The 16,358-nt window shown below is 36.7% G+C and overlaps 1 protein-coding gene across 1 annotated transcript; it reads right to left on the bottom strand.

Moving 5' to 3' along the window:
* Positions 1-338: 338 nt before the first annotated feature.
* rab5aa (RAB5A, member RAS oncogene family, a) lies at positions 339-12,821 on the bottom strand. The gene is made up of 6 exons (XM_067426492.1): positions 12,656-12,821; positions 10,133-10,365; positions 9,906-10,057; positions 9,690-9,812; positions 9,507-9,600; positions 339-2,249 (listed from the first exon to the last, which is right to left on the bottom strand). The coding sequence occupies exons 2-6, from the start codon at positions 10,296-10,298 to the stop codon at positions 2,134-2,136; spliced, it is 651 nt and encodes a 216-aa protein (XP_067282593.1). The 5' UTR covers positions 10,299-10,365; positions 12,656-12,821; the 3' UTR covers positions 339-2,133.
* Positions 12,822-16,358: the final 3,537 nt, after the last annotated feature.

Below are 16,358 nucleotides of genomic sequence, written 5' to 3'. Positions count from 1 at the left end.
AGCAGGTGTATAATATTAAAAACATGTTTTTTGGTAATTGAAATATATAAGCTTAAGAGAAATTTTGCCTCAGCAAGTACTAAAACTGAAATAAAAATGTAACAGCTATATACAAAAAAAATTCGAAGGCAAAAAAAGCACATAAAATTACCAAAACATAAAATTAAAATAAACATATAATTCAAATTATTAGTAAATACTATAATAGAAGATATATCTTAAATCTTAAATACTTATCACTGGTCAGCAAACATTTACTAGAACACAAGTGATCATTAAACAGACAGGTAACACAAAAATAAAAACTGTAAAAATGAAGCTTATCCGCAAATCAGTCATAGAATAAAATCAGCAATCAGTCCTTTATGAGCAAACAAATAAGTGTTGTGACTCAAGGTATACAATTTACTTGTGTCATTATCACAAACAAATGCTATTACAGAAGAATCTGCACTGGGATGGGAATTCCACTCAGTGATAAGACAAGAAGTTAATTTGGCCCTCTGAACACACAATATTATCAATACCGTTTATAAGAAATTTATTTGATACATTAACAGTAATATTTAGGTAACTGCATTTTTAGTCTCAAAGGGGAAACGCTTTGAAAAAAAAAAAAAGACAATTTAATGTAGCAGCGAATTTATGTGGTACCAGTATCCTGAAGGATAGAATATTGAGAGAATGTTAAAAGTGGATGTGTCGTCTGATACTGGGAAGAAAAGCAGGAAGAACCATCATAGTTTGCTCATGTGGACACCGTTAGTGACAAAACGTTGTGAACGTTTCTGCTTTCTCATGAAAATTACAAAACAGACCACTAAAGAAAAGCTTTTTTTTTTTTTGTTAATAACACTACATACATTTTTTATAAGACCACCATTGATTATAATTTAACCATTTTGTGAAAAAGAAACATAACTCCAACCCCCTATCAAAGCAATTCCTGGTTACTGTACAATTGTTTTTTTTGTGTGTGTTTTTGTAATGATTATCTAACTCCCTATCAAGCATTAGTCCTGCAACAGTAAATGGAAAAGACAAATACATTGCAACACCCTATTTACAGTAAATTATTTATATATATTTATATCACTCTGGCTGTTCTTGCAAGAGATAATATCAAGACCAAAAATTAGTGCAAGGCATGGAGTAAGAAACACCTGGGTGAGTTAGAACCAGAAGAGTTTAAGTATGACTGGTGCATGTTTGTGAAGGGGATGTACTTATCTTGTGTGTAGACAGTTTTTTTGTTTTGTTTTTCACTAAATAAATTGTACGTCCATGTGTAAGCCTTTCATGCTGAGTGAAAGCGCAGCCAGATATTCACTCAGAACTGTGCCAATAATGCCGGGGGGAAAAAGTGAAGGCTTGCTAACTGGTGAGAGAATAACAGGGGGGCAGGATCTTGGCTGTGTGTGTGTGTGTGTGTGTGTGTGTGTGTGTGTGGTTAAGAAGGAGGTGGGCTTTTTGTTGGTGGCGCAGCCTCAGGAAGTAGGCAGTCTGCCACTGAACAGAGCCGCTGGGCCATCCAGAATCAGAGCGAGGGGGAAAAAGCAGGGAAACGAGACGGGTTGAAGCAAAGGGGCCGGGTAAATTTGTCATGTCCTCTCTCACCATGTGTGCCGTTGGATAAGGTTAAAACTTTGATTTACCTTTTTCAGGCTTTGTAGTGATACATGCATCCATTATTCTGAAAAGTACATTTTTATAAAACAAAAATCATAAAAAAAAAGATGAAAAAAGATTTGAGAAAACAAAAGACTGTAGAGTTCTGAATTATGACAGGGCAGGTGAACCCTTGCAGAGGCCCCACCCCTGTTTTCAGGCAAATGTTTTTTTTTTTAGTTTTTTTTTTTTTATGGATATTTGTGACGGCATATATTACAGTTTGGAGACAAGGCATGACCTTAAGCATGAATACAGTAAGAGGCCTGGGTCTGTACAGAAAAACAACAAAACAAAAACACCGCAGATACATGGGCGGGGCAGAGCTTTTGTTACAGCGTAAGAGAGTTGTGGAAATGGGAAAAGCGTAGGCATTTCATTAGTTAGTCAAAACCAAGTTGGAGGGCGGGACCTTGCGTTAGTTGTTGCGGTAACAGAGTTTTGTGAGGGGGGACTTGTTTTGCGTTAGTTGCTGCAGCAGGGGGCCTTAGTGGGTTGGGCTGTCTCTGTGAGGTCCACGCCCCTACTCCGCCCACTGTTGGCTCCAGCAGCTTGGGGCTCGCTCTTAGGCAACCGTTTCGCTGAAGAAAGACAAAAGAAGAAATTAACACTAGAATACATTAAATACAAAGAAATAGGCTACCTAGTATAAATCAATCATCAAATATGTAGTGTAAAGGGGTCATGAACTGAGAAATCTAATTTTCCTTGAGCTTTTGGATATGAAAACATCCTTGTTAGTCCAATAAAAGCTTTTATTGACACTAGGCCCAGCAAATGACAGGTTTTTCATAGTGGGGATCTATGACATTAAAGGGAGGCAAGCACCACTTCTGCAGAAGAAGATCGATGCCTACTTCATCACTGCCTGTTTAGCCCTGCCCACCGATTCGCACATGTAACAGGACTAAACCAGATCGAGCTTCCAAGCAAGAAACATGACGTGGAGGATGACAAAATATTGTACATTTCCTGGGCTCAATAGTAATGCAACATGTAAGCAACTGTATTCATTCTTATGCCTGATCTGAAATGTAATGATTCATGTACAATCAGATGTTCTTTGTGTGTCAGTAAATCAAACCAGGTACTAAATGACAACTTCCATTGTTTCTCTTAGGATGAAAATAATCTTATTTAACGGTGATTCAATTCTATAAAGAAAGCGATCAAAGAAAGCTCCCTTTGCAATCGTTCGAGCAGCAAAGCTGTTAACAACAGTTTATCAGTTACTGAGTTCTGGACTCACGCCAAAACAACCGTTTTATTTCGACAAATCTTTTAACTATATCATGTTTGCACTGTTAGTAAAGATGAAAGCATTCTTAAGTGTACAGAAACGTAAGTTGCAATGACATGTGCATCAGCTATCAGATCAGGGCAGAACATCCTTCTTTCATGCGCTCAACATGTCTGTGATCGACTACAATGTTAATCTCTGCAACCTTTCATGCCACGATCTGAATATAATGCCATAGAACTAAATATAATGCAACACTTTTCACGATTAGTTAACCATGAGAACTGTAATAGTAAAAACGCACTAAAAGAGAGAGTAATACTAAATCAGATGGAGAGACGTTAGCCAATCACAGCAGTGGGCATTTACAATGAATTCTCACAGCAGACACACCCCTTAATAGAGCCCTGCACGGGCCTCAAATCTACGCCCTAGCCCAAGACGCTGAGGCCCTAGTCCGGCCCATGTCCGACAGCTTATCAAAATTCTCGGCATGAGTCCGACTGTTTTTTTTTTACATTGTTGCAGCCATTAAAATTGTTCAGTGTTGTTTTTAATGTCAAAGTAGTTATATTTCCTTTAGTTTTTTTAATTAAGTTAATTTAGAAAAATGATTAGAGCATTTATTTCTTTGTTAAATTAAAGTTAATTTTTTTAAGTGATGACCAAGCAACCATCGGCTGACAGCGAGTTAACCACGTTTAATCAATTTGCCTCTCAAATTAACTCTTGACTTGTCTTGCCTATAATAGATAACTCTTTAAGCATAACTATGTTAGTTAATTTAGCCTACTATAAGCCTACCACCACCACAGTAGCTAAAAGGCATTTTTGACGAGCGGAGGCAGGCTGATACTGCTTGCGGCTCTCGCAAACGAAATGAGCTAAACAATCGAAACAAATTAAAAAAAGAACATGCAGTCTTTACCTTACAACAATCAGATCTTCAATTTACGCAAAATATGCTCATTTAACAGAGTTCACAGCAACGAAAGCAAAAGATTCAAGATGCATTTTATTCAGCAGCTCAATATGAAGACCGCAATATGAAAGCGAGCTAAGCACTGGTAAGATCATTTAGTCTCATTCATTTTTATTGAAGATGATTGTGTTTTTGAGCATCTAAGATTTATTTTTAGTTTCATTTACGTCCATTTTTGTTGGCTTGCTTTACTCATTTGCAGCGATGCGTGTTGCAGTAGCACAATCATCTATCTGACTACAACATATAACCCATAACACGCTTGTTTATTTTTTAACTGTTTGCCAGGAGTAAAATTTATACATGTGGTTTAAACAACCAGATACATTTACATTTGTCCGGTTTCGTGTGAAATACTTTCATAGGCTACCACCTTTTGAATTGGTTTGTTTAGTGATCGAAATTAAATAGGCTAGCCTACGTCTCGAAAGAATCTCGGAAGGCATTCAGGCCTACTCCTGGTCAGTTCGCAATCAGATAGATACCTGGTCAGAGAAAACGAATGAAGGAACCATTTGTAAACAGGCCATAACTCTAGCAGCTGCTGAAGAAACGCGTGCTGCTGCGGACTCTTTAACCCCGTGCGAGTCATGTCTTGACAGTCACGTAAGCTATCATGGTCTCGTGTTGTTTCCACCAGCGCAGAACATCTCATTGTTCCTTTTAATTAATAAAATAAAACAAAGGAGAAGTCTAAAAAAGGGCCCGGCCTGCGTTTTAACAAGATTAAAGGGTTAAATCGATCACTAAAAGAGGAACCAAATGAAACAAACATATAATAGGAGTTTATTATTTTACTTTTCGGACACACTGCGAGCTGACGCTTGAAACAGACTTGAATCTTGAATGAATGGGTCTTCATCAATTGCAAATGGCCAAACAAGCGAACAGGACAAGAGCATATTCAAACAAAAGCTGGCATATATTATTTCTGTGAAACAAAACTAAATCAATGTTACTCGCCTATCGAGAAGAAATAAAGCAACCTCGACGTCCGACTGCAGGCCCTAGCACTCCTTGAGTTCTCTCCATCACTGGAAAGCTGATACTTCCTGTTCGATTGGAAGTCTTCTTTCGTTTTTGTTTTTTTTATAGACATTTTCCACGTGTTTTTTATTGTCACTCAGCTAATGTCCATCCTGTTTGTCGTAGACACGCCCCCTTACTGCTGATTTGCTACAAGTTTGTTTTGTTTTTGTTTTTTACACTTTTGTTTGTTTGCAGCATGGTTAAAAAAAAAAGGCTGTATTTGTTAACTCACAGGGCACATCGACACTCGACCATTTCCACAGAAAGTGCGACGAAGTTACTTGCAAAATATGCTACTCTGCAATATTAAAATACAGCAGTAGTACAAGTTCCTGACTAGTTGAAAGCAAATGAAATGCGCTTCCCGAGGCTTACCGTTCTAGTAAGGCATTATTGCTGTTATCTCTAGGCAGTATCATCTGAAGAACAATTAATTTGAGTCGTCCTCTGTCGTTTCAAATAACAGCACAACAGTATGCGCGTTGAGTTTTAACACTTCCCCAAACAGACAAGGTGAACGTGGCAGTTAGCGGAGGCTCGCACTGCGGAGACAGACGAAAGTATAAACAAGGCTTTCTGCCGCAGGTCTAACTGTCAACAGGCGGTGCTCCAGACTAACCCACATTACTTAGACACGTTACTTAAAGGCCATCTTTCAATTTAATTTTATAACTAATTTTATACAGAATATTGTATGAAAATGTCAATTTAAAAAGACATACATAAGAATACATATGTTTTACAACACCCACGCGCAGAAATTAAGAAAAAAAGTGCCTGTTCTAAGCTACGCTCCAAAAACCCGCCTTTTCCCAGAGAACGCGTCATATGACGCAACGACAGGCAAACATAGGTGCTGCAGCCCTGGCTCTCATTGTGGGTTTACGTTGTCTGAGAGGTGGAAACAGAAAATAGAGATTTTCGTTATCGTAATAAAAACCAGTCAGGTTTAGCTGGTTAGCCAGATATGTTTAAGCTTAGTTTATGCCAATCTTGGGTTTTAGGTAGCATTATGGTTTGGCTTTTAGCAGTGTTCATCGCCGTAGTAACTTATGTTCCACGGCTAAACTGCTCCAGGGCAGGTTATGCTCTGGATAAGAGATCTCAAACTGAAATTGGACCAATCAGCTGTGAGCAAAGTGACACTTGCCACAGACACACATGGTAGGGTATTATGCAAGTAAATAAATAAATGTTAATTGTTAAGTTCAAATAACTTGGTATCCATCCATTGACAATAATGCATGCAGAAGTTACTTTATGCTAATAATCGGAGCAATATGTAACGGACTGTGATAAAGGCCTATATGCTAAGGGTGTAACAGTAAACAAATCTGACGGTTCGGTACATACCTCGGTTTTGAAGACATGGTTCGGTACGATTTCGGTACAGCAGTTTTACAAAATTGCTTTTTATTTATTTTTATTCAGCAGTGGTATATATACGGAAAAAAATGTGCGTGCCCTTAAATTAATTCAATTATAACTAAAAGTTTCTAAACTAAAAGATAATGCTGTAAACTGTATAGGGAGTCCTTACTTAGGCTACACATTGTAATATTAGAGGTTAACAACAGAGCCCAACTATTAGCCTCAATTCAGTTATTTATTTTTAGATAATAATCAACACTAATAAGCTTCACATGAGGCAGTTTTTGCTTCTAAATCTAATTCTTATTATTTTTTCTCCAATTCGTTGTAGGAATTATAAAAACTTATACACAGCTGTCAAATCATGACAGATTTATTAAAACATGCATTAAATAAACAAGACATCACTAACAGGTTAAGTAGAATATAATGAATATATAGGCTAATATAGTGCATATGAACTTAACATCTGTGGGGTGGACACTGAATGACTTGCCTGAGGTAAATGTGATAGGGACATTGTTCTCAAGCTGCTGTCTCTCCGCGGTTGAAACACTGAGCGATTACACGACATGTTATACATTTGAGTAAGTTGAAATGTATCCTCAACATACCTTAAGAGATATTAATTCATGTTTATTTTTTAGGAAAAGATGATCGCGTTCACTCGCGCGCCGCCGTTTGAACTGTCGCGTACTATACTGTGATCAGTCACATCACATAAAAGATCGTCAAAACAGCATTTATCGTTTGAATTTTGTGATGAAATGGACCGAATACCTAATATGTTTGCATGGGGACTCGGATTGAAGTATGTTCCGTGCTTAAAACAAGCAGACTGTTAACTGTTAAAGATTGTATTCGTACAGTTCGGTACACATGTTCACCGAATCTAAAGCCCTGTACCGGAACGGTTCGGTATGAATACGTGTACCTTTACACCCCTACTATATGCTAATTTGGTATTCAAGAGACATTTCTTATTATTATCAATTTTGAAAACAGATATTGCTGCTTGTATGATTCAAACTATTTAAAATCAGCACTCTGATGAATTGAAAGTTCAAAAGAACATTTATTTGAAACAGAAACCTTCTGTAATGCTATAATTGTCTTTACTGTCATTTTTGATCAATTTAATGACACCTTATTAAATAATAATAAAATATTTATTTAATATTAAAAATTTATTAGCACCAAAGCATCAAAAAGAATCTTGCATTTACAAGATCTTAAAAAAAAAAACTATAAATTATCACTCATTTTCAATCCATCTGAAAATAATTCAATGAGGTTCTGAAAGGTCCGTTTATATGAAGATCAGATTAACTTTTTCAACAACATGTGCTGAAGCTCTGTTTGGAAAACATAAAAGCACGTGCAGTGCACTGCTATGTCACCAGAGCTACCGTGAGTATACTTGTCATTTTGGCCTTGAACAAGACGTACAAGTGATGGTCATATAATTAGAATATCATCAAAAAGTTTATTTATTTCACTAATTCCATTCAGAAAGTGAAACTAGTATATTATATTTATTCATTAATTACACACAGACTGATATATTTTACATTTTTATTTTAATTATTATAACTGACAACTAAGGAAAATCCCAAATTCAGTATCTTAGAAAATTAGATTATTGTGAAAAGGTTCAATATTGAAGACACCTGGTGACACACTCTAATCTACTAATTAACTCAAAACACTTGCAAAGGCCTTTAAATGGTCTCTCAGTCTAGTTCTGCAGGCTACACAATCATGAGAGAGACTGCTGACTTGACAGTTGTCCAAAAGACGACCACTGACACCTTGCACAAGGAGGGAAAGTCACAAAAGGTTGTTGCAAAATAGGCTGGCTGTCCACAGAGCTCTGTGTGAAAGCACATTAATAGAGATGCGAAGGGAAGGAAAAGATGTGGCAAAAAAGTGTACAAGCAATAGGGATAACCACACCCTGGAGAGGACTGTGAAACAAAACCCATTCAAAAATGTGGGGGAGATTCACAGAGTGGACTGCAGCTGGAGTCTGTGCTTCAAGAACCCCTACGCACAGATGTATGCAAGACATGGGTTTCAGCTGTCGCATTCCTTGTGTCCTCTGGAAATCAGGGACCCAGAGTCTGGAGGAAGAGAGGAGAGGCACACAATCCACATTGCTTCCGGTTCAGTGTAAAGTTTCCACAGTAAGTGATGGTTTGGGGTGCCATATCATCTACTGGTGTTGGTCCACTGGGTTTTCTGAGGTCCAAGGTCAACATAGCCATATACCAGGAGGTTTGAGCACTTCATGCTTCCTGCTTCTGACCAACTTAATGGAGATGCACATTTCATTTTCCAAAAGGCACACAGTCCCAAAGCAACCAGTACCTGGTTTAAGGACCATGGTATCAATCTTTTTAATTGGCCAGCAAACTCACCTAACGATAACCCCATAGAAAATCTATGGGGTATTGTGAAGAGGAGGATGCGATATGCCAGACCCAACAATGCAGAAGAGCCACCATCAGAGCAATCTGGGCTCTCATAACACCTGAGCAGTGCCACAGACTGATCGACTCCATACCACGCCGCATTACTGCAGTAATTCAGACAAAAGGAGCCCAAACCAAGTACTGAGTGCTGTACATGCTCATACTTTTGAGATACTGAATTTAGGATTTTCCTTAGTTTTCAGTTATAATCATCAAAATTAAAAGAAATAAACATCTGAAATATATCAGTCTGTGTGTAATGAATGAATATAATATATAAGTTTCACTTTTTGGATGGAATTAGTGAAATATATCAACTTTACGATGGTATTCCAAATATATGACCAGCACCTGTATGTCAGAAGGCTTTTTCTCAGAAAGCAATGTCTCCTCCACTTAGTAAGATGCAAATAAACATATGTCCATAGGAAGTAAAATGCATGTAAAAATCTGAAATCCTAATTGTTATAAGCAGGCTCTGGTGAACATAAACATCACGGCACTGCGCACGTCTGGACATATATTTTTGAATCCGGATGTGGAAATCCTAAGTATTTTAGTGTTGATTGATTATTTAAGGTTTACATCACCCCTTTCAATTCAGTCAAGCTCTGCGGATCAATTGAGGTGTTTACAATGAGCCTTTTCAACTAGATTGAGCCATCAATCCGATTACTAACAAGTTATATGTGTGCATGTAAATGTAGCTACTTTTAGGTTTTACAATGTGGTAAAACCTTACCAATGGCCATGAAGATCTCATTCACATTCATGGAAGTCTTTGCTGATGTCTCCATGAACAGCAAACTGTTGTCATCTGCATAAGACTGAGCATCCTATAGAAATAAAACAGCTTGGGTGAGGGAGACGGCTTTGGTCAGATATAAAAACTCTCTGGTTGTTCTTGTTGTGAAACCATGTATACCTGGAAGTCCACAGCTCTCTTGTTGGCAAGGTCAGCTTTGTTCCCAGACAGTGCAATGACAATGTTTGGGCTGGCCTGCCTCTGAAGCTCCTTAACCCAGTTCTTTGCTCTTGCAAACGACTCCTTCAAGGTGAAAAAAGCCAATGGCGCAGTAACAGAAACATGAATATCATGAAACAAATATTTATTCATGAAGAGAACATTGAATCTACTCACCTCATTGGTGATGTCATAAACTACAATGGCAGCTTGGGCACCTCTGTAGTACATGGGGGCCAAACTGTGGTAACGCTCCTGTCCGGCTGTGTCCCAAATCTCAAACTTTACTGTTGTGTCATCCAAGCACACCGTCTGCGTTAGAAAGGCCGCTGGAAGCAAAAGTGAGAAGTTGCTAAGAACACGTACAAAGAGGTACACACAAATTTAGGCACAAAATCTCCTACCTCCTATTGTGCTTTCCTGAAACTCGTGAAACTGCCCCTTGACAAAGCGCAGTACGAGGCTGGACTTTCCCACAGCTGACTCTCCTAGCAAGACCAGTTTAAACTGGCAGATCTTATTGCCCGCGTTGGACCCGTTGGGACGTGTTGCTCCTCCCCTATTGGCCATGACAGTCGTCAATCACCCCGTCTCCTTTAGGCGGTCACACACACACCGAGAGCTGTCCCAGTACTGGCTGCACAGTGTAACGTGTAACAAAAAAAAAAAGAGAGAAATGAAAAGGACCACTTTCATGTTGACTGCAAACAAAGATCTTTTCTTTCTTCTCTTTTTTATATATCCAGAGCTCTCTTATGGGGAAATTGCTCATCTTGACTTTAGCGTTAGAGGCTAGTAACTCAAATACTATTTTTGGTTCTGAGCCTAAAAAAGCTGGATACAAAAATAAATTGATTTACACATTTTCTACCTTACAACTGAATATATGACACTCTGACAACTGATTACAATGATCTCTCAAACCAATTTATGGAGTGACTAAAAATTATATATGTTACACTGTTTTCTATATGACAGAATTATATTATATATATATATATATATATATATATATATATATATATATATATATATATATATATATATATATATATATATATATTCACAAAAATATTCAGGGATTGCCTTCCCACACTTCTAGACTAGTTTCTGTGACTTTGTCATTACTGGGTAAGGAATCTTAAATGATAGTCTGGCTTAATTGAGATTCATTTTTGAAACATTCACAAACAAACAATGCTTAAAACCCACAAACATGCAATATTTTAAAGCATTTATATATCTATATGACGCAATGTATGGATCTGTTTTCAACATTAATAAATATATGAAATGTTTCTTGAGCATCAAATCAGCATTAGAATGATTTCTGAAGGATCATGTGACATTAAAGACTGGAGTAATCCAAAAATCCAGCTTTGCAAATCACAGGAATAATTTTAAAATAGATTTTGATGAAAAACAGGAAAGAAAAACTTCTTTCCGTAGCTAAACACACACTTTTAAATTCAATAGTATTTCTATGACTGCAGGAACTCGAAATGCATTAAAAACACGGAAAACAATTGTTTTATTGAGCACAATTTAACATTGCTGAAATCCTTGCAGAAATAAATGTCTGTAGCCATGGTAACCCATTCTAGCACAGAATGTCCAGAGTAAGCAGTCAAAACAAGCATTCCCATTTAGCGCGAAAAAAAAAAAAAAAGCATAATACAACAATTCCCACTGAAGTACCTCAGCCTTCAGAATGACAATGTTCACATACCTGGAATAGATGCAATACCAGGGATATAGCCACCAACTACAATGCCAGCTATAAAACCTTGAGGAATATCCTAGACATTTACTGTGGCAGTGACCTCAAGGCATAAAACAACAGAGAAAACACTTCCCCGGTGAAAATTGCACTGTTAATGCTGTTGTGAAACAGGAGAGCATAAAAACAGACCCCTGATGCTTGTGTAGCTGCTGTGACATTGCATCACCGTAAGCTGATCTTTCTACAAGAGAAACCAAAATCTGCTTTGACGCTCGAACGTCAAATCAACAACAGGATCTCTATCTGCATAACAGGATATAAACCAACTCCTTGAGAAGCAAGCCTGGTATGTCTGGATTAAGACAGAAACCATATCAAGACTGCTGATTTCATCCATTTGGCATGCATAACAGCTGATATAAGAACATTTGTCTATTCACAGTTTCGCAGAGTGCAATGGCATGGCTGGCATTCACTATATTCAAAAGAGAAACAAACAACAAAAAAAGGACAGCCAATGAAATAATCCATGACATTGCAAGTCAGATCACCTGTAAAGGGTTTTAGTCAAGTGCTGCTGGTCAGATTGTGGTCCGTTTTAATGACAGGCCTAACAAAAACAAACCTGTGATTTATGCGTTGATGGTTGACACACAGTCACCCAATACATGATTCATCTACCCAAAATAAACCTGTATTTTCAACATCACACTACTTCAGTATAACGTTACCCAACCTAAACAATTCCCCTATTTTTTAACACACCCCTGAGCCTCAAGCCAAGGAACAAGCTATCTTGTAACTTGCAGAGACAGCCCACATCAGGTCAGATGCCAAGTCTATTAAACTACAGTGATCGGCCATATGCTTGTGGGAATCAGATAATAACGACAATAATAAGCAACTTCACTCCAGCATTCCCACCCTGTTTGCACCCAAACTGCATTCCGACATAAGCCTCAGCTAAACACACCACGACAGGATGAATATATATATTCACGCTTTTAAAAAACAAGCACATGTATAGTATGTATATATATTAGGCCGAAGAGACCAGATTTGCTGACTTGTGTGGGCAGAAATAGGACAAGGGGCCTGTTACATGTTTGACGAAATTTAGCAAGCTAAAGTGGCTAACTAGCTTGAGGGATGCGCCAACCCTCACAAACGGCACATTCAACGGATGTATTCGGTGTCTTTTTACCTGAAAGTCAGCCGACAGGTTGCTTGAACTGATTTCCGACGACGGGGTGCTAAAAAATTTGAGAGGTTTTCCTTATTATTGGGGTCGGTTAGTGGGAATTTTACCAACCCAGATCAAGTCTCCTCCTTTCTTTTCTCTCGCAACTTCCCCTTTAGAACCAAAACACAAACAAGCGTTTCCGCCCCCCATGCCACGTCAGATGACACTTCCGCCCTGCAATGACGTACATCCTCCGTGTGAACGTCGTACTTCCACTCGGTCGTACTTCCACTCGGTCGAAGGCAGATATGACCCAAATTGACACACTACTCCCTCAGAGGCCCCAGTTCCTTGATTAAAAATGCACATTTTTTCACAATTTGCAAATAGGTGGAAACATCTGTGATATTGTAAGTACTTAACTGAACAAAATATATACACTTTAAATTTCATTCTTCTTCTTGGAAAGTTTCATATACATAAAGCTTAAATTAAAACAATAATAGCCTACATTTTAAATAACCCAATTTAATTTTTTTCCCCGTAAAGATCTTAAAATATTTGATCACTCATGGAATTTAATTACTAGAAATAAGAAGTGTATAAAAACATCTATCATACTGAAAAAAGTTATTTATTATAAATGTAATGTTTTACACTGTAAAAAAAATATTTAGAGAAAAAGTTACCTAGTTGCCTTAAAATTTTGAGTTCATTGAAATTAAAATTTTGAGTTAATACAGTGAATATTTTTGAGATTTGACAACCTTTATTAAAATATTAATAAAAGATTTTGTAAGCATATTGGGTAATTGTGTGTGTTTTATTTCTGATGAAGCAGTGAAACATGCCAAATAGTGCTATTTACATGATTTATCAATTTTTTTATGTGGTTCAGATACAAAAATATTTTGAGTTTCTATTTATTAAACAAATTTCCCTCATTGTATCAACTCAAATTTTTAATTTCAATAAACTCAAAATTTTAAGGCAACCAGGTTACTTACTTTTTTTAAGTTAAACCAACAAAAAACAACAAAAAATGTTTACAGTGTATATGATGTACACTGTAAACCCAAATTAGTAAGCAGAACTCAAAAAAATTGATGTAACTCGTTGCCTCAATTTTTTTAAGTTAATGGACTTAAAAATTGTATTTAAAAAAATTAAATATCTATATTACATACTACATAAACCTTTTCATTTCAGTTAAATTAAAACATGTTATGAAATCAACTGAAATAGTTTTATAAGATATGTTAACCTGTATGTATTCCCCAATTTTATGTTTGGTATATGTTTGATGATTCAAATGCTGATGATTTGCAAACAATATGAAGAACGGAGAAAACATTTTTTGGAAGAATTAGGAAAAGTTGGATTAATAAGAGCAGGAATAAAGGATATACCATAAATAAATAATAATAAATTTTATTTATAATGCACTTTATATTAAACAAAATATATGAAAAAGGCAGAATATAGTAAAAGAAAAACAATAACAAGGACAGGTCTGATGAGGACAATATGATGTAATGGACATTACAGGAAAATAAACACTGAAGATGGCAGTAGTGCAACAACTCTGGATGCAAGTTGCCGTTAAACCCCAAAGCAGGAGAATTTTAATTAGAAATTACTCAGTTTGCATTGCAATTGTAAAACTAACATTTAGCTAAATTCTAAACACAGTTCTCCATCACATCATTCAAAACTAACAGCTCTTGTGTTTCATTTAAGAAACTGCCATTTAAATTCAACAATCATTTACCAATTACATACTACAATCATGTGTAAAAACACATAGGCCTGCATAAATCAATCACTTCGAAAACATTTTTCACCCTTGCATTTCTGTTTTTCTTTTGTAAATATATATTGAATATGCATGTGAAGTCAAGCCACTTTTATTTCTATAGTGCTTTATGTTGCCTTAGGCTTTGGCTTGCTCAGTTGAGGACACTAAATAAAATTTTGTTGCAATATTTTCCATTTATCACTGTGAAGCTGCATTGAAACAATCTTCATTGTAAAAAGCGCTAAATAAATAAAGGTGACGTGACTTTATACAATAAAAGTCTGTTCATTCTGACATGCAGTTGTAAAGACTACCAACAGAGGGCGCGATGATGCTGTAATGGTGTTTCTTTTACTGTCTATGGGTGTTGGATTTTTTTCTCAATTTGCTAAAACACGTTTCTCGATCCCATCATCCACTTTCTCAAAATGTTAAACAAAAATTATGTGAACATTTATGGAAAAATCCAATAATTTCCACATTTGCAACCATTTATCTGTCCTTAAAATCAAATAATGCTTTCAGATCTTACACACCGTCCAAATATAAACAGATTATTCATCAAACACGACAATAATAGCCTACATGGACAACACAGCATCCAATTTAAAACACAGTTACAGAAATAAGTATATTTTAACACAATAAATATGTTTTGTAATTATGTAAAAAAAAAAAAAAAAAAAAAAAAAAGGACATAAAAAAGTAGTAGGCTAAACGCATCTTACAGTACAAGTTGAATACTATATGCAATTATTGTATTGTCCAGAATATAGTAGCCTACTCAAATATTCTGTGTATTCAGCACTTGCATACGGTAAAAATACAGTAGTTCAATGCAAAAGCTTTTTTATTTACTCTAAATGAAAAGCGTGTTACAGTACACTCAATAGAGTTGTCCTGATCAAAACAAAGTTAATAGAGATTTTGTTCTGCCCCAGCGTCGCATCTTTGTGTTGGGTCCGGCCTGGGAAATTTGTCAGGCAATGTCGTCTCTTCCTAGGAAAAGGGAAAAACCCTCTGGTGCGCCTTGACAACACTCTCCACAATTGCTCTTTCTCATCCTCATCCTTTGTAAAAGAGCCACTGTCTGGAGAAGAACAGTTAGATTTGAACCATAAGGCATTTCAGATGTTATAACAAAAGACATTGTTCATCATCATGGTAATTCTTACTTCTAAAATGTGATTTATGTGATCTTCTGAAACCTTTTCGTTTTAGTTAAATAATAAACAGATTTTAGATGTCATGCAAAGCTTCTAAAAGTGATATATGAAGATCTCTCTAATTCAAGCTAAATTATAGTTTTGAACAGAGGCCTAACCTCAATAAAATAGCCAATCAAGTGGGTCTAAAGATCACTGATGTTGTTCTAATTACTGGAAGGGGTGTTTTGGTGGAGACAGACAGTTTTCCTTGAAGCAGTAAGAAAAGGGTCCAGAGTAAACTTTAATTGCCCTTTAAAATGAAATCACACACACACACACACACACACACACACACACACACACACACACACACACACACACACACACACACACACACACACACACACACACACACACACACACACACACACACACACACAACCCCCTGACATAGTACTGTATGTACCATAAATAATAGCTTGGAATAGTTTGGGACAAAAAATGAAGATGAATCGGAGGACAATTAAATTGGATCCGTGTGTCAAGCAGGGGACAGTTCCCGATGGATCATGGGCAGAAGTGTCATATAAAGTAGGTGTTGAATGGTCTAAAGGGTTCCGTCACCATAATTGAGGCAATAAATCAGATGATTAATCAATGAGCACTAAAACTGCTGAATTTGCTGAGTTATCAATTCTAGGGTGTCATGTAACAGCTCAACACATCTGATTTAAGACTTTGCTCTTTGTTAGATTACATACATGTTTTGTTGTTTCTG

The sequence above is a fragment of the Pseudorasbora parva genome, chromosome 19 (assembly GCF_024679245.1).
Source record: "Pseudorasbora parva isolate DD20220531a chromosome 19, ASM2467924v1, whole genome shotgun sequence".
Classification (NCBI taxonomy): Eukaryota; Metazoa; Chordata; class Actinopteri; order Cypriniformes; family Gobionidae; genus Pseudorasbora; species Pseudorasbora parva.
This window is presented reverse-complemented; position numbering and strand designations above follow the sequence as displayed.